Raw genomic sequence first — 26,049 nt, forward strand, 5'->3', positions numbered from 1 at the left:
TTCTCTCCAACTAGAGGAAAAAACACATCTTGGTTTCATAGTGAAGGGTATCACTATGCAAGAAAATGTTTCCTTGGCAAAAAATCCATTTTGTTGGTTTAGTCTTTCTAGGTCTGCACAGAAAGCTTCACACGTGCTTCATGTGAAGGGGTAGGTTATCAAAACAGAGTGGTGATACTCTTTGCATGTGACATTATGAGAAACAGATGAAAATTACCTACATCAGTTTGGAGAATGGTGTTCTGCACTTTCCACAAGGGCTGCTGCTCCTCGGTGACTGAAAGGTTTAACAGATGCTCTTGTGAAAGCCTATTTGCCAGGTGAAACAGAGCTTTTGCTTTGGCTGTCTCTTAAGCACAAGACTACATGTTTTCCAGAAAGGTTCAGGTGGGAGAGATTATTCACAAATTGCCTTTGTCATCATTCAGAGAAGAACTGTCTCTAGCTGGAAATATTTCAGAGATATTTATTGTATTCTGAAAACTTCATTTTATTTCTAACTTATGTACAGTTAAACATTCAGAATCATAAAATATGAAGTATAAAATATTTAACAAAATAGATGCAGTTCGTGTTGTTCAGATGCACCATAGATATATGATGAAATAGTAAACAGCATTGGAATTTCCTGACAGTCCTCTCTCTAGTTTACCAGGGAAAGGAGTGTGTAGACCTGCTCTACACATTTCGGTCTGACCAGTATGGCATCAGCCTTTCATTTCAGAGAGAACACCGCCATGACTCTGGTTTCTGTGTCCTCAGCCTTCCACAGCTACCTTCACTATCTAAAATGCCAACACTAAATACACCAGATACCCTCTGAAGTTGGTGTTTTCAATACTTTTTTTTTTTAAATACAGAATTTCCTAGAAAAGAAGAATCATGTAATTCAGGCCATATGAACAAAAGAGTCATTTATTATATATATATATTCTCTAGTAAGCTATAATAGTCTCTTGAATTTTAAATGTCTTTTTGCTATTTTCAATGCTTAAAAATTATAATTTTAAAACATTAAATATTGTGTTATATACATTATGATTTAATTTATTATTTCTAAACACGGAGCATTCTCCAAGTGAAAACTTGGATGTAACAGAAAACAACTTCATTGACATAACAGGCTTTAAAACTTCACCTTATACAACCATAAATTTGACTATATGAAAAATAGCCAAACATCAATTTATTCTTATGTGGGATTTTTTCTGTTCGTTTTTCTGGTCTTGGGGAGAGAGTTCTTTTGGCTTTTTTTTTTTTTTTTTTTTTTTTTTTTTGTATAAACGGAAGGACAGATCTGGTCATTACTTTTGTCAGTGTTCAGTATTTGAACTTTTTTTTGATCTCATTCATACTATTTTATATAAAATAACAAAATATACAGAGAAAGCTGAGTTTGTTACATTAGTTCATACACATACAGTAAATAAAAGTTTTTTATGTATGGCTTTGCAAAGGTAGATTATGAAGTGACTTTTGTATTTTATTTGTTTAAAAGCATTTTAAGAGAACGTGTTAGTGTGCTTACAATAGTGGCCATGGTAGTTGAATGTCGAGCCAAGAGTTTAATGCTAGAATCACTGGAGGTCTTGCCTGACACTGCTTCTGCAGCCTTCAGAAGACAAATGTAGTTTATTACAACCTCATCTATCTTAGCTATAATTTCCTGCTGCTGTGTTTCAGAGTTCATGACTTTAACTAAACGCATGCAGGCTTCTGTTAAGCAACAGAGTACTTGAAAGCTGGAAGTCATAGCTAAAAGCATTTCCTCAGGGCTTTTATCAGCCATGGCCATTTTCCTGCAGGCACTTCCCAACTGTCTCGATTCCATAGATAACAGTTGTTTGTACTTAGAAAGTTTAAGGTCATATGTTTCTGGATGTAAATCTTCTCTCTTGCCCATACTTGCTCGGACCAGTGAGAGTAGCTCGTTGGCATCCTTTTGTGCTGCAATAAATCCATCAGGCATTGCATATGTCTTCTCTTTCATCACATTTATTCGTGTGATTCGTGCATCGAAGGCCACATCATTGAGATTCACATCAATTTGGCCACCTTGGATGTCAGCACTGCCCTTCTCATGCATGTTGACTGCCTCATCTTGCGGGGGCTCAGCAGTTTTCAGGGACTCCAAGCCTTTCTGCTCATTTTCACTGGAAAATGACTGACCAACTGGTTCTGCGAGCTCACACGGCATCTGTGGTTCGACAAGACATGAGAGCTGATGGCTGTCTTGGTCATCTTCATCATCATTGTCGTTGTTTCCTCTGCTTAGGAAACAATAGCTAAAGGGGCCACGACACCTCCAGGTGCTGGTGTCCAGCTTCCGCAAGGGCAATGTTCGACACTGCTTGGAGTCCTTCTGGCTGCTGCCTGTGCCTGAACACCTCTTACTATCCTTCCTGTCAGTGCTGACGTACACACAACTCTGGGAATAACTTTTTGACAGCTTTTTGCCCAGGGGAACTTCCACCCTTTCCTCTGATTTGGGTTCATCCCTGCGGGTGATGTCCAAGCATTTCAAGCTGGCTGTGGCTGCCTTCTTTTCAAACAGCATCTCAATACCCGCAGATCCTCCAACGATGCTGCTGCTGCGTCTCAGCACTTTCCTGTTGTGCGGCATCCTGAGGCTTCCTCCTATCATGTCATATGGCCGTAAACTAACTGTTGCCCCACAAGCCTGATTTACTTTGGGAATGTCACAAGAGTCTTGATTTTGACTTGGCACCTTTGATTCTGATAGCATGGATGATAGCATGATGGAGTCAGCTAGAGGCTGTCTAGGAAAAGCTGTAGGCATGCCTCCTTGTCTTCCCTTTTCAGGCTCTGTGAAAGCTACACTAGGGGTAGTAGAAGAGCAGACAGAATAATTAAGCATCACCCTGATAATATTCAGAGACTGAACTTTTAAATATCTTTAACAGTCAGGACAAAGGGATTCCTAGTCTTTCCCAGTAGTCACCATTCCTCAAAATATTTCACAAAAAAATCACTGCTAGTTCCTTGTGTCTTTTGTATTTCACTAAGATGCCTCTTAAAATCTATCAACAAATTATAACCTATGAATAGTTAATTGCTCATTCCACTACAGCAGACTTACTCAAAAAAAGGAATAGAAAATCATCTATAAAACGGCCTAAATCTTCCCCAGTATATAGATTGCATGTTTTCCATTAACTAATTAGGTGAATATTTTCAGATTAAAATACCTTCTTTAACTACACCTGAGAGGGTATGGAAAGTGCATTCATGGTAAATTTTGGTTTGGTTATGTGGTTTTTTTTGGCAGAGGAATAACATTTCTCATTCTAGCTCCTAGTCTGTTCCACTTCTTGATTTTCATGCATTCACTCACCACTGCTACATATGGGTTGCAATCCAGGAAGAGGGAAACATTTAAAACCCAAGTGAAAGAATTTCCAGTGCTATCTCTGAAAAAACTGTGCATTTTTTTTATAACAGTAATTTCATAAAATCTCTTGAAATTGGAACTTAAAAAGGCAGTAATGGTTCTATATGTAAATTACTTTTTAAGGAAACACCTACTGTCAGATGATGAAGTAAATACATGCTTAATAAGGCAGTGACATTTTCTCATCCTTACATTTAGAGCTTTTTATTCATACTGGCATGTTTTTGACAATCTGCTGAAATAGCATGTAAGATACATAATAAATGAATCACAGGTTTTTTTTCTCCTACATTAATATATCTTGTGAAGTCATTGTATAATCTAACAAAGATCCTGGAACTAAAGTGACTATGGATTTTGGAGTCTTCCAAAGAGTGGAAGAGAGGCCTCTCCATCAGTGTCCCCCAAATATTTGTAAACGTAATGACAATTTTTTTTAAAAAATTGATTTTTGTAAGCAGCTCATAAGAATATCTCAATGTGTGCAAGTAAAATGAATAGCTACACTGAAGGTGTAATCCCACTGCATCAACAGCTTGATGATGTAGTTTCAGGTAAAGATAATGTGAATGTCTCACCTATTCCTCAATGTTAACATGCAGCTTTAAAAACAACCATAAGAAACACTTTATTACTCCTGTACCTGTAGTTTCTTTTATCTTGGGGATCCGATGACATCCTTCTCTCAGAGTGCCGAACAGTGGTTCAGCATTAATTCCTGAATGCACGACAGGCACCGTCATTCTGTGACACACGGCTTCAGGCTGCTGGTGCAGGTCTTTGTATGTTGTTCCATGGTTTGGAAGAATGGCAGCTCTTTCATCTGCTGGAATATAGGCAATGCCTTTCATTGATGGGTCAGAGATAATGTGCTTAACATCAGAGGTACAAAGAGGAGATTCAACAGGGGTAGCGCATGTGCTACTGCCTGTGCTGCATCCTGCATCCACTGAAGAGCACTGAGAGCTTTGCAGTGAGAAATGGCCTTCACTTTGCAGAGATGACATGCGCTTAGCCAAGTGATATTCACAAAGTCTAGCCACACCCTGCTCAGCTTCTGGAAGCTTTGAAGGATGGTCATCTGCAGATAAATCGGTATCTTCTGTGTCGTTTAGGTCTTTGGCTGAAGACACGGGAGTCATATCTGACAGAAAGTTTTCACCTTGGCTAAGCCCCGAGGTATCATCCTGATCTACCTCAGGATCCACTTCATCCTTACAGTCAGTTTCTGTTTTACCAAGGACAGGAACTCTTGGAAAATTCTTCCCATTCACTGTTTCTGGGCTTGGCTTATCTGCTGCCCCATCATCAGCAGCATACCATCTTTGGCGAAAGGCAGTTCTCTCCACGTTAAAAGTGCTTAGGCGTTGACTGTCTCTTGCTGAAAGAGTTCCAAATTTAGCTTTTAGATCTTCATCAGCCTCTGCTTTTTTAGTTCCCTGTTGCTTTTTCACAGTAGCATTGCCATCAGAGGGTGCTTTTACTTCACTGTCTGTCATCTTATTTTTCCTTTTACTAGTGCAAGAATATACCAAGGATCCCATGTGCAATTTGCTAAAATAATCAGTGACAGATTTTGTTTCCATGGTCTCTGGCTCCATTTCCATGTTATCTGAATGAAGAATCTGCTTTGAAGGCACAACTTTTGACTGTAGCTCTGCAGCCTGACGGCCAGCCAAAGGCTGTGAGGGCTTCATGCCTGGCCCTCCAGCCTGATTCTTAGTGATGGGAAATTCAGTCTGCTCTTCCACAAGGGGTTGGTACCCTTCACTTGTGGTCAAAAACATACGTGCAGTGTTTTCTGACTGTTTCTGTGCCGCGGCTAATTCAGAGCTTTCAGTCATTTCAGAGGAATTTGTTTCATTGCCAGAATCTGAAGATGACTCAGGGCTATATGCTCGCAGGATAGCTACACCTGCAAGCCACAAAAAATAAAAAGTCAATTAAATGACAGCAGCTGAAACACCTGGATAAGTGACAAGCAAAGGGGTTGTGTTAGAGACAAAAATATGCTTTGCAAAAATACTCTGACCTTATTGCACGGTTCCCGGGACAGGTAGTTTAATAACATAATGGTAGTTCCATTAAATAATATGGAATATGATATATGATGTATGCAAAATGATGGGGAAAAAAAAAAAAAGGAAAAAAAACCCCAAAACACCAACCCTCATGAAATGGAGTATTTCCAAGGCTAAATGGATGAGATGGAATGATTTTCAATGAATAAATGTAACTATGGTGAAAGAACCTGAATTGTCATTCGTCTGCTGTTCCTCTGAAGCAGCCAAAGCTTCTAGTGCTTGAAGTGTAGAGACTACAGCTTCATCTAGCCCCTTCTCACACTTCCCCTCTGTATTAGTAGGAACAGCATCGATAAGTGACACTGGAATGTCATCGTTGCCTAGATTACTGGCTTGTTCCTTGTTGTCTCTAGGCTGTGTTGCTTGATTCTGAGAGTCTTCCTCATCGGAACTGTCCCTGAAGCCAGGTGGAGGAGCAGCAATGGCCATGTTTAAAGTATGCAATAGGAAATCATCTTCATTATCATCACCTTCTGGAGGTGGAAGTGAAGTCAAATCAATAATGTCATCACTAGAACCAGAAAGGCTGAGAAGAGCAGGCCTATTAATTTCTCCTACTACAATGTCTTCTTCACAGCTTACTTCATCTTCATCTTCAGCATCATCTGTGTTTTCTGCATAACAAATATCATGCAGCAAAGGCTCTTCTATCCCTTCTGCAGCTCCAAATATTTTACCGTCATTTATAGTTGCATAAACAGAATTTGTAGCAAACTGAATGCTTTCAGCATCTGGTGACAACTCCAGGCCTTTAATGTCATTGGCATTACTAATATAAATGGCTCTTTGTTTTTCTAGTACTTCTGGACTTTCATCTAAAAGCCTTTCATAGCCAAGAGTCTGGGGGTTGATACCATCCAAGTTGTGATCTCCAAATATAAAGGAAACTTTTGCTCCCCTGGGGGAATCCTGTGCTTTCTTACTAGATTCCAAACCTGAGAGTGACAGTAGTGAAGGCTGATTAAAATTTCGGCTTTCTTCTGCTTCAGTTGGGTCACTTTGCTTGGCCAGATGCTGATCAAATCCACCTGAATTATAAGTATTTTCTATGTACAGATGTCTGTGTTCCTTTTGACATAACAGACTTTCAGAAACATCTACAGTCTTCTGTTTTGGATCAGCAAAGGACATTTGAGTCTCCTGATCTCCTTCAGCCAGGAAAGTGGTAGTTTTTGGTATACAATTCCACTCAGAAGCAAGAAGGTTATGCTTCCCTCTATTTTCAGTTCCTATAACATGGTGAAATAGAATTGGCATTGTGAAATCAAAGAGCAAAGTCATGTAATTTTTAAACAATTGTTAATGCTCAGTAATAAACACTCTGAATAGGACAGCTGAGCCATCAAACACTTCAGCAAAGCACTTTCAAACTCACCCCTGCTCTAAGTTAAATACCTGTTGATTTAACGACCTAAAGTTTAACTGGTACTTTTATACTTTAGCACAAAACTAAACCTCAGCTAGGTACAAATCCTTTTCCAGGAATAGTAAGACAAAACCAAATCCCCAACCAGTTTCTCCAACACCATATGTATTCTTATAAAAGATAAATGCATATAAAATAATAACACTCATGGGGAATATGCATTTGTTTCATTACAGTATGAAATAAAATCATCAATTTGTTTATTTTACCATTAAGATGCTAAAATAGGCTGAATATTAGAACATTATAAAGCTGAACCGATATACTGTGGCGCTAGGTCTGAGCTAGCAATCAGATCTCACTTGGCACAGCCTTGAATCTGGAGGTGCACTGGCTCAAGCTGCTTCTGCTTTAAACGTTGGAGTGTTGTTAACATACTGTGCAACGAATACCTGTTTCTCGGCTCCCTGTATTTTTCTTGTTGGCCATGTTAAATATTGAGCGCCTTGAGTCAACCAGTAGTCTGTAGTATCCAGCTGTTAGGCAAGCAAGATTCATTGCATCTGTTGACTCCATCAGTAGAGTAATAGGCTAAGAAGAATACAACCAAGTCTTGGTTAAGGCTGTCCCTCCTCAATCTGTTTACCTGCTGACCATACTACTACATGGAAGCAAAAGGAATTACATCACAAACACCACATTGAAAAATACACACCAGAACTTATTTTCCTGACTACCAATATCAAAATGTATTAAACATTTATAAAACACTGGAGTTACAGTAAGGTAGAAGTCCAGCTGGATGTTTTACCTGCTGATTTTGCTCTCTTTCTGAATGAAGATAACCATTTTAAGACTCTTGCTCCATCTTTTTCTTGCATAGATTTATTATTCTCACCAAAGCACTGTTTACTGTTACTCCGAAACTGCCAAGGGCTAAGAACCTGGTACATTAGGCATTAGAGTCTGGCAGTAGTATGAGAATCTGCAGCTTCCCAGAAAGTCAGGTGCCTCAGGCACATGTAAAGAAGCAAGGTGCAGGAAGCAAACAGTCAAGGGGAGTTCAGGTTCAGAAAATACAGTAGTGAGGTTAAAGGTATCATTACGTGGCAGTGACAATGACTATTACAATGACAGCTTAAAAGATTTCTGTGTTTGTGGCCTGGCATTACTGAAAAGACAGGTGACAAAAAAATAGGCAGAAAAACAGAGACAAAGAGAACGGAGAAGGATACTCAGAAGGGAGATCAGCAAAGAAAACAAACTCAAAGCACTTAGAAAAAGAAGTCAGACCTAAGAAAAATGAGAGACCTCAAAGCTTTGAAAAACTATGGCTGCCAGGCTAGCAAGCATCAAACCTGAGACATTAATGTGAAACATACTTTCTTTAACTCCTTTTTCTTCTGCCACAACATATAAATGTATTTGCCTAAAACTTTAGTTCATGTATTTTAACTTCATGTTTTTTAACACCAAAAGCTGCTCTTAAATTTATTTCAAGGTGTCTAGCCTCTACAACTCCTAGAGAGGAAATAAAAATGAAGCCCTTACCATGATACATTGATAGAAATTACACTGTAGACAACTCATCTTATCACTCACAGCTTGTAGGGACTCACAGCTTGTGGACATTTGTGACAATTTATCATAATTTAGCATGCAGAGCCTAATGTTATAAGACAGATGCATGGACCTGCATCAGTTATTCCAGGAGGACCATTACATGCAACAGGGATGGCTCTCCAACTTACTCAGTGCCTGACTAGTTAAAAGACAACTGATTCTGATAGAGGCTGGGGCCAAAACAGAACTGATGATCGTAGTTTACTACCAAACCCACAATAGGTCTGATAATTTTTTTAAATGCCTGTGATGCAGCATCTTAGGCCAAAATACTCCAGATGCCCTGAATGTTGTATGTACACTTTCCAGCAATATGGAAAAAAATATGCTTTTTTTTTTCTTTAAAGTATTTTGTGCCACAGTTCAAGCTTCTAGTCAATACATGCTCCTTTCAAAGCACTGAACTGTAGCTATAAAATTTAACTATAAATTATTAAACTTACAATGGGCTAATTCACCCCTGTTCTTTTGAGTGACTATTAAAACCTAACATTACAAATGCTATGTTCATCTCAAATTTTCTGCAGTGATTGACAGAAATGGATGACCTCCACAGAAATCTCAGATTGCTGAAAACAGTGCTGTGAACTACTTGTTAATCTGCTAAACAGTCCTGTGACAGCTAGACTTTTATTGCCTGCTTCTGCCAAGTAATACATACTTGAGAAGACATTAAAAAGAACCAGAAATAAAATAAAGGTCTAGACTGTTGATTCATTTATTCATTAAGAAAATATTGGCATATATGACATATATTGGCATATTCAGAATCTGGATATACAAACCTACTACCTTAGGGTAAGCCAAGGGATGAAAACATCAGATGAGAATACCTACCTGTGTCTGCCTGCATCTCCTCCACAGGACACAGTGACAACCCCTACTTGTGTCCCACAGAGAGGCATTTTTTTTTGTCAAATTCCATCCAGAGTCTCCTAGATTTGTAATTTTAATGTTAGGCCAGTCTCTCTGGGTTTAAGATATCATGTGTCAAAATCCAAGGAGACAGTGATATGCATGGTTTGCAATAAGACAGTAACAGTGTTATAAAACAACATGATACCATGGTAATATAGAATACTATGGCATACAGTGCTGCATTTTACATACAAGCAGATGGGAAAGATTTAATTTCTATATAACTTTCTTCATCTGTAAAAAGGTGCTAACAGCTTTTTCACAAGAGGGCTGTGAGTTTAGTACAGTAATGCAGGTAAAGTAGCCTGAGATCCTCAGATGTTATCATTGCTAAGTAAGGTGAAAGGGAGGCTGTGTTCACCAATGTGTACATTTCTCTTAAGCTGCTATCAAAAAGCATCTAGATTAATTTACAGCAATGTTTTTTTCATTAACTTAAATACAGGGAAATAGTTCCAGGTCAATAAACCTAAAGCATTCAAAGCAAAAACTTAGTAAAATATTCCTTGTGGTTGTTTTTTGTGTATAGTTGGGTAAAGAAGAACTGTTAGGCTCTATTTTAGTAGAATACTTAGGTTTCAAGTATAATGAGAACTCTTCCTTCAATCTCTGATTATCCTGATTAATGCTCTAGAAAGTCTATGAAGTCTTCAAAACCAAATAGAAACCACACCAAGAAGAACCAGGACAGTAATACGCAAAACTCCACTCATTTTGGCATTAGATGCCACAGATGCAGAGAGTTAAGTGGGATTTAAGAGAAATTAAACGACTATAGGTAGATGAAGAGCAGCTGTGAATAAATTATGCAGGACAAAGCACTGAATTGTAAGGGCTAAGAAAAAACCCTTGCCTTTCTACAGTTTATCTCATTGGTAACTGCCATATGGTTACTTGCAATGAACTTTGCAGATAAAACACTGGATTGCAGGGGACACTGGTCTGATGCAGCTGGTGATTCTCTAATGGTTATAATATTGTCTGTTACACTAAAGGAGCTCCTAGGGGCTCAAGGATCCTCAACAGAAGACCAATTTTGTGATACCTTGTCTCACCATGGAAATCAAGGAAGAGGCCAACAAAGCGAGTTGCCTGGGGTCAGCCAAGAGAAAAATCAGAACAGAACACAAGTGCTGCAAGCTCCTGTCTGGTACGCTGTAGGCCCCTCAAATGACCAAGCTGTATGCTACACGCACTCAGATCAAAAAAGAGCTAAAAATGCACCCTCAGAGTATTATTGGCACAAAAATGTTCAGAACGGTAGAGCTTGATCAAATACTCAAATAACGACAAAAACATTATTGAAAGATGTTATATCAATGTAAATCAACAACAAACTTACTTTTACATCTAAGACATGCAGCTCAACTCTAACATTGCTTTCATCTTCTGTAAACATCTCAATTCTGTTCACATGGCTGAAGTCTGCCAGGAGAGCCACCAGGTTTGTTTTGGTGTTTATCACATGACTGATTCCATACCGTGGCCCTACTAACAGAGTCACTTCTGAATGCTTTTCTCCCTGCTTTAGCACAAAAAGAGAAAAAGCAAAAGTAAAAAACGTGATAGGTGCCACATAATGGCAGAAATCATTACTACCTTCTTTCATTTTCATGGAGCTACATTTGCACGACATTTCTCCATTAAAGATTATTACGTTTTTTCTAAGAAGATATGATATACAAGATCATACTTGATTCATAATTAAAAGTAAAGGAATCTGCTGCTGAATATAGACTATACTCTAGTTTTTTGATGGATAGTTGGATGGGCAGATGGATGGATGGACTCTGCTTCCGTTAAAAGTAAATCTCTGTCATTAAGAGTTTTCCAGACAAATAATTCTAGTATTTTACAGTTAATTGGAAGACACTATTTGCCAAAAAGGTGATACCTATCTCCAAATCCCCAGTAAAATTTACATTATAACAGGAATGTTATTTTAAAGATGAAAAGAAAAAAAGTGATTTGGTTCAATTAACAGTGATTTTTAAAGTGTATTAATAGAACCTACACTTCTAAAGAAAATTACATAGTCCATCTTTTCAGAAAGGCATTTGGATAAAAAAAATCAAGAGAGAGATTATTTGAAGAGAAATGTTACCACTAGCGTTGCCTTGAAAACACGCCCTCCATATAATCGCAGATCACTGAGGAACTTTAGATAATGCACCTTGGCTTGCAGAGCAGATAGCTGAGGAAGGAGAAACAAGGGTAAGAGGTAGTGGTGGAAATCAACAGATCACCAAATTCAGAAAGAAAATGTATTTGTGTAGTCTAAGGAGCATGGACTGCAATAACAGCTTTTCAGAGCCTGAAACTAAATCATTAGACGCTTGAGTTTCAGATGAGGAGAAACAGTTTCCTTCTTAAAATTAAGATCTTGCTTGTTTAGTTAAAATGCAGTGAGGACTTGGGTATGGGCAGATCAGAGCACTGCAAGAACATCGTAATGGCTCCACTGAAGGGAAAACGTTAAACTACTCAGATTAAACATCTGTTCATTGAGGGATTTCAAGGCTAGACAGCAGCTTTCCATTCATAATCACCATCAGTTCTTAAACTTTTATGTACCTATACAGAGAAAAAGAACAAAGAATTTGCTTTTGTCAGCTATGTGTATTACATTTTGCGAGGTACTTGTGGCATATGGCATATTATTCCACCTCATTACTGCTTTTCCTATTTTTTAAAATGAAACTCTTCCACTATATTTAGTAGGGAATAAATCTGAAAGCTAAATACAGTACATCAATACAAACAGTCTTATCATGCTATACATGTCATAATTTATGCTCTTTTTTCTCCTCTGAGTTTAAACTACCTACTTAAAAAGAGATAATTTAAAAAAAAAATATGAGACTGAATGGAAAGAAGAAACAGTTCATTTCACCCAAGCAGTCTGGACCCAAACCTTAGACCTCCCTGGTGTAAATCCTTGTATCTGGACTTTTAAAAGAAAAGATAAAACAAGCTGATCTCATTTGCTATTCTCATTTCAGCCACTAGATTTCTAATTCAAGATCTTATTTGATCTTGAACAACATTTAAGACCTCCCTATCCTAAGGTTTTTCCAGACACCAAGGACGAAATGGATCCAAAGCAGAGCAACTAGCTGTAATGTTTTCCCCTTCCCTTCACCAGGTGCACAGTTGGTGGAGAAAGACATGGAGGTCATAAAAAATGGGACAATCCTGAGAATGACAGGCTTCCCTTCATGCAGAGGAAGAGAAGACCCCAGGAAGAAATCAGTTCTTGTGTTAGTACCTACGAGTGAGACAGAAGGTGAAGATGAGCTCAGATGCTTGTTTCTGAGACCTACCCGCTAAAAAAGCAGGTGGGCTCACAACATATTTTCAAAGTGTGAACCAAAAAGAATGAAGCAAAACCAATGAAGTCTGCTTGCTGCAGGAAGGGACTCTTGCAACCTCTCTTCTAACCAAGAACTGACACCATATGCCACTGTCATCACCTGCAAGGGCTGCAGCAGCAATGGCTTCCAAAATAACCCCAAATTTACACTACCAGAACAAACAATAAGCAACTGGCATTATCTAGCTTTAGATGCAGCAGTACAGGAGATGTGCAGTGCTTCAGTCAAAAAGATGGCCTTTCCTCCTGAGCATTGCAGGTCAAACACATAGAGCTACGCTCACAGTCATGATGTGATCTGAAATCTCCCAGCAGGATTTCTGCTGATCACAGTGCACCTTAGCTCAGGCACCAGGTGTTTGGGTTTTTTTCCTGTTCAGAAACAAAGTGCCATGAAGCAGGATTCAACTCATCTTGTATCTCAACTAGTCACTCTTAGGTTCTTTTTATAGTCCATGGAGAGAAATAGGCATTTCTGGGACACAAGTCATCTGTACCTATTTTTGGTTCCTAACATGGGATGGGATGAATCGCTGCCTTGAAGTGCCTGTTTCTCTCCATTGACTACTAGATGACTTGCATAAAGAAACCTCATTCTGGTGTCTAAACCCAGCCTCAGCTGTATGCATTAACAAAGGCATTTCTCAGAGATATTGTCTTCTACATGGTTTTTTTCCCAGCTGAAGTGAACCCTTAGTGCTAAGAAAAGCACTTTACAACAGCAAGGAGTGTCATTTACTGTAAGGACCATCATCTATCCACTTAGATCTTGGCCAGCAAAAAGTCTTTACCTACAGCATAACAAAACAATCTTGAAAAACCGCATTTATGTCAGATCCATCGGTTAATGTGGTTCAGATAAGAGCATCATAGACAGAACAATAACTTTCCTAACAAGTCTGCCATTAATAGGAAGCACTAAATGAATTAAAAAAAATATATAGCTTTATCATACTTGAAGTATTAATAACAAGTTTTCTGGCACTCTCAAGATAAGAAGATAGTTTAGTTGGGGTATAATTAATTATTTTTAATTGTTCTTGGCTATGTTGTACTGAGCACCAGAAGTAAAACCTCTGAAAACATAATGGCTAGGTGCTTCTCCGAAGGATTAACTTTAAATGTTTCCTATGCATGCCACCCCTTCTGTTCTTTAAAACATATTTTCCATTAAGATGCAAATGTAATACCTTTTTACCCGGAGGAACTAGGTTTTGATTTGCTTTGACAAGGTGTGAAAGTGCTTTCTTTATGTTCTTTTCTTTCATGCTTTGCAGCACAGCAGATGGAAGAAAAGTCTCTAATCCCCATTCTTTTCTGCAATAAAAGGCATATATTTAATTTCACATTCCTGTGATGATTATTTATCTAAAGACTGGTGACTGTGATGCCAAGTAAATGAGCAACTGAAAACTGAAGAGTTGATCAGGTCCAGAGTTTTGCAGTAACACATTATTTTCTATATTCAAACTATGTATTACTTATGACAAAGATGCTTTTAAATGATATATAATCTCTGTTCTATCCCTTCCATCTCTTCCATCATGCCATACAGAGAAGAAGTTATAAATTTGTATGTTTAGAGTCTATGCTATATTGTTAAACACCACTTAATTACATTGGCAAGTACCATTATAGAATTAAAATCACAGATTTAGCAACGTAATGTCAGATTTAATTTTATCTTCTAGGGTTTTTTTTAGAACATGCAAACCAGCCAGCCATTGTCTTTTCCACTTCAATTTTGTGGGCTTTTATTCTCCCTCAAAAACAACCCACCCCCCCCCCCCCCCTTTTACCAAATTTTCTCCTCTGCTTGAAGCACTGCTTTTGATAGAAGACTGACTTCACTTTTAAGTAATTATTTCTGCTGATTCATTAATAGGCTACAATATAACATGATCTTCAGTAAGGTGGATAAACTCTACAAGACTGAGTTTGCAACAGTTATTATTTCCATTCTGCAAGTAAACTGAGCAACAACAACAACAAAAGTGTTGGGTTTGTTGTTTTGTTTTTTCAATCCAAGCAGATGTACATATAGTTGCATTTTGGAAATTTTCTTTTTATTCGTAGTTACATATACATGTTTTCTAACATAAAACAGTGCCTACTGGGATACTTCTCTATTTAAGAAATCTTATACATAGAATCTAAGACCTTATAGTTTTCTGAATCAAGAAATCATCTGAATCTTACTGTAATAATCTCTGTTAAAACCTTAGGATTCAGACCATATAAAATTAGATCACACCTTTACATCATTGAAAGCAAATGAGTTAATCTTATTTACCTTTATAGGCTATTTCACGTGCCTAAACAAATAACCAACAGGTAAATGGACCAAAAGGTCCACACTTACAGCTCTTAACACACCTGAATCAATTTCAGCAACAAAGAACAAATGTAAAATTGGTGTATGCACATAGATATATTAAGGAAACAGCCTTAAAGAATCTATGAGTTACTTGTAATGTTTCACTTTTAAAGAAAATGCTGTATTCTCAACTTACTCTATATATTTGAGGGATATTTTCTGAGTTTGCTTGGTGGTCACAGTTGCAATATACATTTGTAATGCAGCCAACCGCAGGGCAATGTCATATTTCAGTTCTGGTCCAAATCTTTCCTGAACCACGTCGTTACAGCTCTGCCGAAGAACCAGTAGAGGGAGCATCAAGTTTAAAAATCTTAAAAATAAATTACAGTCCTTTATTTTTATTTTTTTTTTTGTTATTGTTTTTAAATTAATATTGCATGAAGAGTAACCCTGAACTCAGAAGCGGGACCATGCTGAAGGTAGGTCTGTTGCTCTCAAAGGTGTCAGATAGGGTCACCAGGATATGGGCACTTCTGAAGAACACAAGTACTTATGTCAAAGAACAGGAGGCATGAATATTTTAATATAAACTCTCTTCATCCTTCCTGGGGAAAACAGTAACTCTCTCTCATAAAGAGTGTGGGGAGGGTATCAGTGTATCTGGACTCAGGATAGCAGGTTTGTAACTGGTGAGATACCCAGGAGACCACATTGCTTGTACATCAATTTTCTCATCCATTTTACTGGAAGTTCCTTTTCAGACATCATTTCTGTCTGATATTACAGTAGCAGGAAAAAAAAAAGTATTAGCAATTAATTCAGCTTCACTCTTTTCTAAAGCCAAATATATTTTGGAAAGATATCAAAGCATTACTATTTGGAGAGACTTACGAAGGAAGGGGGCTTTGCAGATGATAAAGATTTGCACATTCCCCAAGTGCATTCACTGGCTTTACACAGCAGAAATAAAACCCAGGATTTACTGCAGCCATGCTTTTCTATGTGAAGATACAAATTATATATACACTGAGTGCCATTATCTTTTTATTCTTTTTTACACCAACGATGGCTGTGCTTTCACTTACCTGTACATAGAGATATTCAAAAGCAACTGGATCTCTTCTTAAAAGATCAATGGGATCCTTTGGGACAAAGCTAATCCTGAAAAGACATCTCATCTTATGCGAGCTTGGCCTCTGGGTCACCTAGGGCAGTGCAATAGTTATATTTAGAGCTTGGCAACCCTGGTTGAGCAACGCAGTCTGCAGTCTCAGGCAATGTGACCCTACTCCAGAGCCATGTGGTAGCAAGAAAAATAATTCTATCCAACAAAGAGCTTTGCCACAGGCTCCTTATACAGTTCTTATGTTCTTCACATAAGAACACCATATATATGATTTTGTGGAGAGACTTTCAGACTCATATAGGCATGACTGCCCAGTACAACTCAACATCAAAGCAACAGAATTCACTCAATGAAAACCAGAGTGAAAGGATGAAGAAAACAGACTTCAATGAAAACCACCCAAGTGAAATACAAACTGAGTTGTGTTTCAGCAGGACCAAAATACTCATACACGAGAAGGCCTAGAAGGTTTTTGGGGTGAGGTCACATTTTATTTCTTAGACTGACTGAGAACACAGGTGAAACGCAGCTTAGTAGCCACTATTCTCACTTTGTCTTTCTTGTTTTAATCCATCAGGCAATTTGGAGATACTAGGCCTTATTCCTGGGTTTTTCTGGATTAAGAAATCTACCCTATGATTTCTGATCAATACAAATCTCTCCCAATATATTAAAAAATTAAAAAGACCGCTTTGTGTGTTGGGCAGCTAAACTTTGTCATGCATGTAACACTAATCTGGGTATAATTACAGGGGATCACGAGACAGCTAATCAATAATTGGATGAAAGAATAATGATCCAATAACACCATTGTAAATCATGGTCAACAGCAACATTATAATTGGAAATTAAAGTATTGCTGATTTTACAGCAACTCCAAAGAAGACACCCTCAGAATTAATGTAGTTTATTTAATTAGCCTAATACAGTTAAGAGAGTTAGTGTACTTTATGATCCACATCTTTAATAGATGAAACCATATATTTTTAAAATGAATAAGACCAATGAAATCTCTGTCTTGCCCTAACAATTGCCCTTTTCAAAAAGCATGTTTATCTCACATTGTCTTTGACTCCATTCCAACATATCTAGGCATAATTATATATGTATAAATAAAAGCTCTGGATGGGATTTTCAAAAGCTCACTGTGTTGGTTTATTCTGATCCTTCTGATTTTAATGAGAATTTTGCCAACTACTTCAAAGAAAGACAGCTAGGTCAGGAGAGCCAGTATTTTGAGTACTTATGGATATTGTGCAATTACTGGATAGCTTATATCCACAAGAAAAGAAAGTTAACATAGCAGAGTCAAGTGCTTAAAGGTTAGAAAATGCTAGAAAGACTTGGCTGGTAAACTAAGTTCCTTCATACTATTACACCGACTCAGTTATATGGTCAAGGGTATTCTGGCATTTAAATTAAATATTTTTTCCCCTGTCATCTAAGAGTCCTTTTTTTTTTTTTCTTTCCAAATTTAGGTGAAATTTAAAAAATATTAATGTCCTCCTGAAACAAAGAAATATGGAAAATTTCAAGCTAAAGAGTTTCGCAAAATGATAAGCACTTAAAATCAGGGTCCTCTGCTGGGAACTGTGAAGCAACTTTTGTTCTAGCCACACCTCCCTGATCTAAGGAAGAAAGTCACACCAGTATTTTCTGGTCACAATTTATCACCATTGAAGTGACATTATGTATTGCTGTATAAACAAGCCAAACTTGGCTTCATCAGAGAGAGTATAATTCCTGTCACTCAAATACAGATCTGTATAATGAGGTAGGAACCAAAGATCAAAATTAGGTTTTTAAAGGAATTTGGGCAGACCGTGGTTCTCACAATTGTTAGCATGGATTTTCCAGCTGTTGAGAACGTTTACTAGCTGGGTCATGTAAGAAATGAAAAAGGCTTGATAAATATTTTCTAGCTTTCAGTCCAATCTTTAACAAACTTCTTAATACTTTTTAAGGGCCCAATGAAGCAATGAAATATGATGCCTATATAATAGAAAAATAATTGGGTTTTTGTGAGAAACTGATTCTTACAATCATATCTAAATGCCATTGGTATTTGATAGACTGTATCAAACTATAAATCTTGCAGTTAACTCACTCATGTAATTAAAAAGATGGATAATTTACTGATTAACCTGTGTCATTAACATTTGTTTTCACATATTACACAAACCTGAGTTAGAGTCTCCTGTTCATGTAGCAAAAGGAGTTTTGTTCCAGATCCTTCAATTCTTTGCTCCAGCATCAGGGAAAAGTGTTCAATACACTTGATGGAAAGCTTTTCTTGGAGTGTTAAGATGACATCCTAATTAACAAAAGATTTATAACGTGCTTACATCCATGAAGTGCCTGGGACCCAGTTCTTCACTGCCACACACCCTGCATGTACCCAGCACAGGGGTGGAAGCCCAGATGTTAAACGAGAGGATGGTCATGTCTCGTGCCTGTTCTGCACGAGTATACAAGACATCACAAACATTCACCTAGTGAAAAATCAGTGCCTTTATATTTGAACATCCCTGAGATGGTACCAGATATGCACATGAAAAATGCATACATGGGGCTGCTGTGAACAGACAACTTTCTGTGCAGTTTAACATGCAAATTGTACTTATGTGGCCCTTAAATCATATCTCTCTGTCACCCTAGAAATAAAACATCTCCATCAGCAAGGAGAGGTGGTCTTGCTGCTTTCTTCACTTACTTTTGGGGTAGGGTCAACAAGCAGTGCAAACAAATTTATATGTTCAACAAAAAATTAAATGAAATGAATGGCCTTTATTTGTTCTTAGGGCAAGGAGGTTTTTGAAGTTCACTTCTTGAGTTTTAAATGCTGACAGAGAAGTCAATAATGATGACAGCTTTGCAGAACAGTAGCTCTGGATTCGGGGACCATGTTAATTTATAGTATAAACTCCATTTTTTCAGACTTTTAATTAGTTTTTTTCACACTGGATTATGTCTAAGGGTAATTAATTTGAGAACATTTTTTTCTAAAATAACACTAAACAAACCTCCTCAAAAAAAATTTAACCAATCCCTACTTTACTTTCATATAATGCTTTGTAAATATATGCAGAGTATTAATATAATCTGGCAAGATATCTTTTGCTTTAGTGAATGTAGTAGGAAAAAGAAATACATAATAACCCACCATTTAAAAATAGTTTCACATTATGTTGGTGAAAAAATTTAAACATCCCTATACATCCAGAAGATTTTTATATACATAAGTATCCAGATGGATAAGACTTATTAAGGAGATCATGACAAATGATAATTCAAGTATTTTAACATAATTTAGGAAAATTAATTGATCAATTACAGTGTGTTTATGGAAAATCAACACCAAATTGGTGGAAGGATGAAAAATGTGTGTAGGAGGATGGGGAAACTGTACAATGTAAAGAATATAAGACAGCATTAATGGATTGCAAGCAACCACTCTAAATAATGGAGGTTAATATTATGCTGTTCTGACAAATAGGGAAATTATTGCTTACACGTTAAGCCTACTTTTATTTATACTCCTAAACTATGCTCAAAGGACGTAACAGGAATGTGAAGAGACATAATAAATGTAAGTTTTTAAGAGGGGGTGATAATGGCACTGTTTTCCATTAGCTGCCTTGGGTCTTTTAAAATATGATGCTAAGGCATACAGGCACTGAACTACTGAACCAAATTTTTTTGCTAGCCTACCCTCTCATCCTATAACTCAAGAGTCAGCCCAGGTGCTACCTCCCAGCGATAAGGAAATCAATGACTGCAGGTAAGGCACTGGTTTTACCTTCATCGTTAAGTGGTGACTTACTGGACTGGTAGGGGTGGAAAAAACCTGCAGTAGCCTTGACTCAATTGCATCATGTCTACTCCACTTCAGTTTAAGAATAGGAGAGGCAGTCTACACCCACCCATCCACAATGAGGAATATACACACACATACATGCAAGAATATGTAATATATAGCTGTGCAAGCTATGGAATATATAATTGCCTGAATTCAATGCGAAGGAAATTATTCCTACAGATAGAATGACTCAGGTCAACACAGGCTTACAACATTAATACAGCTAGGTCGCTACGCCCACATGGGTGTCTTTGCAAATGGCTTCAGACTGGGTCTATGTTCTTACAGTACATGACACACCCATGACAGAACTACTGAAAACTAACGTAATGTGATGGCCAAAGACTGGTCTTCAGAGGCAAAATATCCTGGAACTGGTTGGTTGGTTTTATGCTCAAAAAAGAAAATACTGGAAAGTGGGCTCGTGGGCATGGAGACATCACTATTTATGTGAAAAAATGTCTACTATTTCTTCATCCAAACAAATTCTCAAATCAACTGGAGGAATTCAGTATCCCATGGCTGCAGAGTGGAGGCTTGTATCCATTACCTGCACTCAACTTATGCCTAAGGCATATATATGGACTATAAACAGATATTGCAGCCCATTTTTAAGTGTAACTTCAGTATGTGTTTTGCCTTCAGATTGCAGTAAATTTCTTCTTGTTTACCTTAGTAAATCACTCTCCTTGCTGTTCTAACTGATTGAGCATACTGCTGAATCACAGTGAGCACACAAGCAGCCTGTCTTCAAATATACATATCTTTACAATCCCTTAGAACCAGCAAAAGCTGGCAGTGCAGCTGAAAATTGCACCCCCAGCCTTCACTGATCATTCCCACCCATTCTCTTGTCTCAGTGTCCCAAGCATGCACGCTACCATGCAGTGAACTAGATTTGGTAACCAATGTGTGTTAAAACTAGCTCACCCAAACAAAAATGCTTGAGAGACCAGCAGCATGCCCAACAGTGCTAGCCATGCTGCTTACTATGCTACTCCAAAGCACTCACAGACACCGCCGCCGCCTCTGGTTTAGGAACCTACGTGGAACAGTGTCACAGACACTCCCTAGCAGCCTCAGTTGTGTGCCAGGGCTTCACCTCTTTATTTCTGTATGTGAAATGTGTTATGGAAAGCACAGAGGGCATTACACTGAGACGAGCAATTTATCACCAGCATAACCCTACAATATCCCATCCCAAGTTCACTGGATGACAAGCTAGATGATATTCAATTAGTAACCAACGTCTTAATCTTCTTAGCTCCTGACTTTTGCTGACAAATCATGCTAGTATTTGGCAGCATATCAAAATGATAGGACCACACAATTCTACTTGCTCTCCAGGCACATTAAAATGATCACTTCTACTTCTTCATTGACAATATCATATGTTTTTAGCAGCAGAAAAATTGACCCAGACCTCATTATTTCTAAATTTTGAATCCAGCCCCAACTGAATCCACCAGTAATTTTGTTATTAAAGCATTCCAAGTAAATTTTAATTACAGAAGGTCTTAAAAAGAGTTAACTGGCATTCTTGGCACTGTATGCCAAGGTATATCTAGCCTACCTTTATTGAAGTGCTGCAGTCAAAACGGAAAGATTTGGTTTGTCCATTTTCAAGATACACCTTCAGAACATTTGGCATGAAAAGAAGTGAATTGTCCTTAACTGTTTCCTGCCAAGCAAATTAGTGAATCAGATTACAACATGTAATAAGGAAAACCTAAATGTTGTTCTATAAAGAAGGACATCATTCAGATGGAAAGGTAACAACTGAAAAGGAGTCTGTTGGCAGAAATTGAAAGCAGAACTTGCAATAGCCTGCAAGTGTCCAGCAACGCTCTTTACAGCTGCCATCTGTAGGTCTCTTTCCTGGAAAAATATAACTGTTCACATACATTTCATGTCTGGCTTGGAGTATTTTCTTTCCCTAAATACTATCTCTCTGACAATGCTACCTTTAAAGTTGAAACATTTTCAATAAAACAGAAAAACAGATTATAGTTCCTCTAAATATAGTGAGCTGTTTAGTGTCCTCAATCTACAAAACGAGAACTGCAGATTCATTACTAAGAATTACAATCAAGACGTTTTGCATTCTCTTTATAGTTGGATATTAAATGCTAATATCAGTCATCATTTAAGAAGAGTAACATACACTATTGCTACTTAATTGTAAGAATTCATAACAAAGATAGTAAAATAAACTGGAAAAAGGAAGGGAAAGAAAGCTTTGGCTTGTTTTTTTGTTTGTTCTTCTTAAAGCAGAAATCACTTTTGACAAAATGCAGTATCAATTTATGTTTGGAAGAGTTGGATAAAGACATCAGTGTGGAACAATATTCTGATAAATCATGAAAATGAACTGGGAGTTCATGTTTAAGGAGGAGTTCAGTGCCTCTCAAAGGGCGTCTGTTTTTGCCTGAGGGCTGTAAACAATGAGTTCAAGTAGATAAAACAAATTTTAAAGAGGTCTGTAACGTAAAGTTAATCTGTTTTCCTGACATGCTACTTCTCTTGAGCTTATGGGTTTTCCCATTGCTCTGAAAAAAACCCAAGCAAGCATTATCAAGACTATAAAGATAGGCACATATGTGTTATCACCACAAAATGCATTCACTAGCATTTTGTTTTTATTTTAAGAAGGGAAAAATTTTCACAATGTTATGGGCCCAATGGACTTTAAAAACAGGTCTTTTGAAAACTTCAGAAACAGAAAAACCCTTCCCTTTGCAAGCCTATCACCATTGTTCCTACCATACAATTCCCTCACTTTCTAGCCTTGAGGCATACCTTTGGATGAAATGCTCAGTCCTTCCTGAGGTTCAATAGTTGAATACTCACCGACACCTGGCCATTGATAATTACTTCTTCTGAGAAGCGCACTTTGACAGGATTGGACTTCAATCTTGCCTTTTTTGCAGCACTAATAAAAGCTGATTTAGGAGACTGAAAGGAAAAATGATGACAAGATACATCAAAAAATTTCAAATGAAAACTTATCTTTCCTTTTCCAGTTACTTCCCATTTCTCACACACTGGGAACTCCATGTATATAGCAACACTTTGCACACCATTCACTGAAGAATGGAAATACAGTCAAACCATAATGCTTTCCAAGATAATATGTATGTGCATACATGTAAGGAATTATCGATGCATACTGCACGTACTGAAAGTTATTCCACTGTCAGACTGCAGTGATGAGAAGAGCTCTTGATGTATGTACAAATTCCACGTAGTGTTTCCACAATGACTGCTGTCAACTAAACTTGTTTGCATGAACGGACACCAACCAGTGACCAGCCAGTGACCCTTCCTTCAAACACCGAACAGAAAACTTTTGCGTAATCTATGAGCCACTTTTGCCAAAAAAAGTGTCTGAGAGCTCCCCAAGTGCAGTGGCATCTCACTATATTAGTCCACTTCAAAACACATATTAGAATCACCAAAAGGCACCTGCAGGCCAGCCGACCTCCCCTGAACTTTTCTCCTACGCACACCATATGCAAGGCTTGGCTTCAACAGATCAGATGCTTTGTGGGACTCCACGGATTAGAAGTCTAGAAGTATTCCTAATTTTGTTCTGGAACCTGAGTTTTAGCAACTACATTATTCAATGGCTTCACCTATGATCAAGTGTTCATCCCTTGGAAAAAAAATATCTCTCCATTTGAGGAGTTTGACCAACAACCCCTTTTTAGTAACAAATTAAATATTCACAGTCAATGGGATTTCCATTTTCAGCAGCAGAAACAAGGTAGTATTCTCAGGTCAGTTACAAACACAGCACTTCTGGCATTGCCTAACTCCATAACCATGATAATAGGCAATGGAAGAAGTTCTGGCTTTGGCTGAAAATCACTGGACTCCCTCAGGCCAGGTTTCAGTCAATTTGTTTCAGTAAAAGGTGAATTAAGATCTTCAGAATCTTATTTTAACTCCTAAGAAGTGGCCTTACTAGTTTGGGATACCAAAAAGACTGACTCATGTTAGTTCGCCTGTGAGAAATACGCCTGTGAGAAATCATCAATGATGATGATCCTGGAATAGTTTCCTATTATCAATGTGGCATGACAGCAGTCCCTGTAAACACAGGAAGCATTGTCAGCATCCCTCCAATTCTGACTCTGCAACCTGCAGGAGTGATGGAGTAGTCCAAGGCCATGTGCTTGTTGTCTCTGATCTCTGCTGAAACTGCTTATAAAGTTATTTTCCTGTGATGCAGAAGCCTTGTTTCTAGAAACTAGCAGGAAGAAGTCTCTAGCTCATTTCTGTACACCCTGATTCATTATCCCATCAAAAATGTGGTAACTATTACCATAGGCTTAATATCAACCAGTGAACAAGGAATGAAAGATACCACATCCTCCCAGGAAATATCAGGGCCATCTGATAATTCCTGGAGCACAAAATAGAACGAAGAAATAAAAATGAATGCTTCTTCACTTTTACAGTTCAGTCTTTCTTACCTCTTCTCTAGTAGCTATGACCATAAATCTTTTTAATCAGTAACAGTAATTGACAGAAAATTCAACCCCGTGATCAAACGAAGCTCAGCTTCCAAAGCCAGTGTTGAAAAATGCAGAAGGTCCCCCAGAAGATTTGAAACAACCACCGAAAAGAAAGAAAAATGTTAATATCTCAGGGTGGGGGACCCAAAACACTTCTTCAGCAAGAAAGGACAACGTGGAAACGCTGAAGAAGCATGCTCACATATTATACTCTAAAGATGAACTCCTGGAAAGACACAGTATACAATAATACCATGATTAATATAATAATTCTGGACATGCCTTTTCTAATTTCCCTCCTCTCCACATAGTCCCTTTCTGTAGTGTGTTAGCAGGATAGTCTGTGTGGCATCCAAATAACTGACTGCAACCTATTGATTCCCACTGCCACGGGGCAGCACAGCTACAGGAGTAGGCTATTAGCTCTCCCTTGCAAGGGCAAGGGGAAAACAGTGGCTTTCACTCACTCTTCTTGCTGGAAGAAGCTTTTTCAAGTTGTTTGCTCTTATTGTAGATGAGTCACCAGTCTAGGCTCTCTTTACAGGCAGACTGCCAAATTTTCTTCCAGATTTTGGCAAGGTCATTCCCATACAGCAGATCTGGCAAACCGCTATATGGCTCTGTTGCTCTCTACAGCCTCTCCACTATGTCTCTTTTCCCCTGTCTACAATCTCAAAAGTCACTTGTAGGGGGCATAAACACTTAAATTATGTTATCGCAAAAATGTGATAGGGGAGTCCAACACAACTGAAATATATGAACATCTGTGAGTTCCCAAGAACCCTTCTGGGACTTGAGTTTAATGTGCTTATTGCACAGCCAGGGGAGCACACCATGGTCTGCCATAAAACGTGGGGCTTCCCTCCCTTCCCACCTCTGCTGTGGCAACGTGGTCAGGACTCTGGCCCCTTGCCAGACACTCTGGGTGAGTTAGGGAACAGATCGCTTTCTAAAAAGCTTCAGACTTCAGTCCAGGGGTGTAAGAAACACTAGAACAGCTGTGCCAGGTATTTGTGGGAACATTCTCTGCTGGTTAAAGGTTTGAGTAATAGCGCAGCTTTTACATTTAATTGTACGATCCCATTGTTTCTACCTCTGCATCAACTTGGCACTTGGCATTTTCTCTTTGAGAAAGGAAGCGTTTCAAAAGAGTGCGGAAAATACCTAGGAAAACAGTTGGGGTTGATTGTTGAAACTTGCTTGTCTAACAAAGCATCAGCAAGATGATGTGCTGCTCTGTTCTATGTTAATGTTTGTAGGCAAAGAATGCTATCAATTAATGATTCTCAGAGTGCCAGTTCATTTGTTTCTCCTACTCTATCTTTTAGCCAAATGGAAGCCATTATCCGCAGTTAATGACCTTAAGCAGGAGGTGTTTACGCTAATGCAGAACATTTATCAGTGCAAGTAAAGTATTTGCATTGTCACAGATAAAAACAGATTAATTA

General features: G+C 38.1%; 1 protein-coding gene across 2 annotated transcripts in view; it reads right to left on the reverse strand.

Moving 5' to 3' along the window:
• Positions 1–477: 477 nt before the first annotated feature.
• FRMPD4 (FERM and PDZ domain containing 4) overlaps positions 478–26,049 on the reverse strand; it is a 298,684-nt gene continuing 273,112 nt past the window's right edge. The window contains exons 6-17 of one of the 2 annotated variants that reach the window (XM_056329587.1): positions 22,932–23,036; positions 21,655–21,762; positions 18,405–18,536; positions 16,182–16,301; positions 15,290–15,426; positions 13,967–14,093; positions 11,508–11,597; positions 10,746–10,928; positions 7,315–7,453; positions 5,664–6,725; positions 4,056–5,327; positions 478–2,835 (exon numbers count right to left, since the gene is read on the reverse strand). In XM_056329587.1, coding sequence (XP_056185562.1) covers positions 1,484–2,835; positions 4,056–5,327; positions 5,664–6,725; positions 7,315–7,453; positions 10,746–10,928; positions 11,508–11,597; positions 13,967–14,093; positions 15,290–15,426; positions 16,182–16,301; positions 18,405–18,536; positions 21,655–21,762; positions 22,932–23,036 — 4,827 coding nt within the window. In that variant the 3' untranslated portion in view covers positions 478–1,483. Of the gene's footprint in view, positions 2,841–4,055; positions 5,328–5,663; positions 6,726–7,314; positions 7,454–10,745; positions 10,929–11,507; positions 11,598–13,966; positions 14,094–15,289; positions 15,427–16,181; positions 16,302–18,404; positions 18,537–21,654; positions 21,763–22,931; positions 23,037–26,049 lie in introns of both variants that reach the window. The other variant, XM_056329588.1, reaches the window with a different exon arrangement.

The sequence above is a fragment of the Falco biarmicus genome, chromosome 2, assembly GCF_023638135.1.
Source record: "Falco biarmicus isolate bFalBia1 chromosome 2, bFalBia1.pri, whole genome shotgun sequence".
Classification (NCBI taxonomy): Eukaryota; Metazoa; Chordata; class Aves; order Falconiformes; family Falconidae; genus Falco; species Falco biarmicus.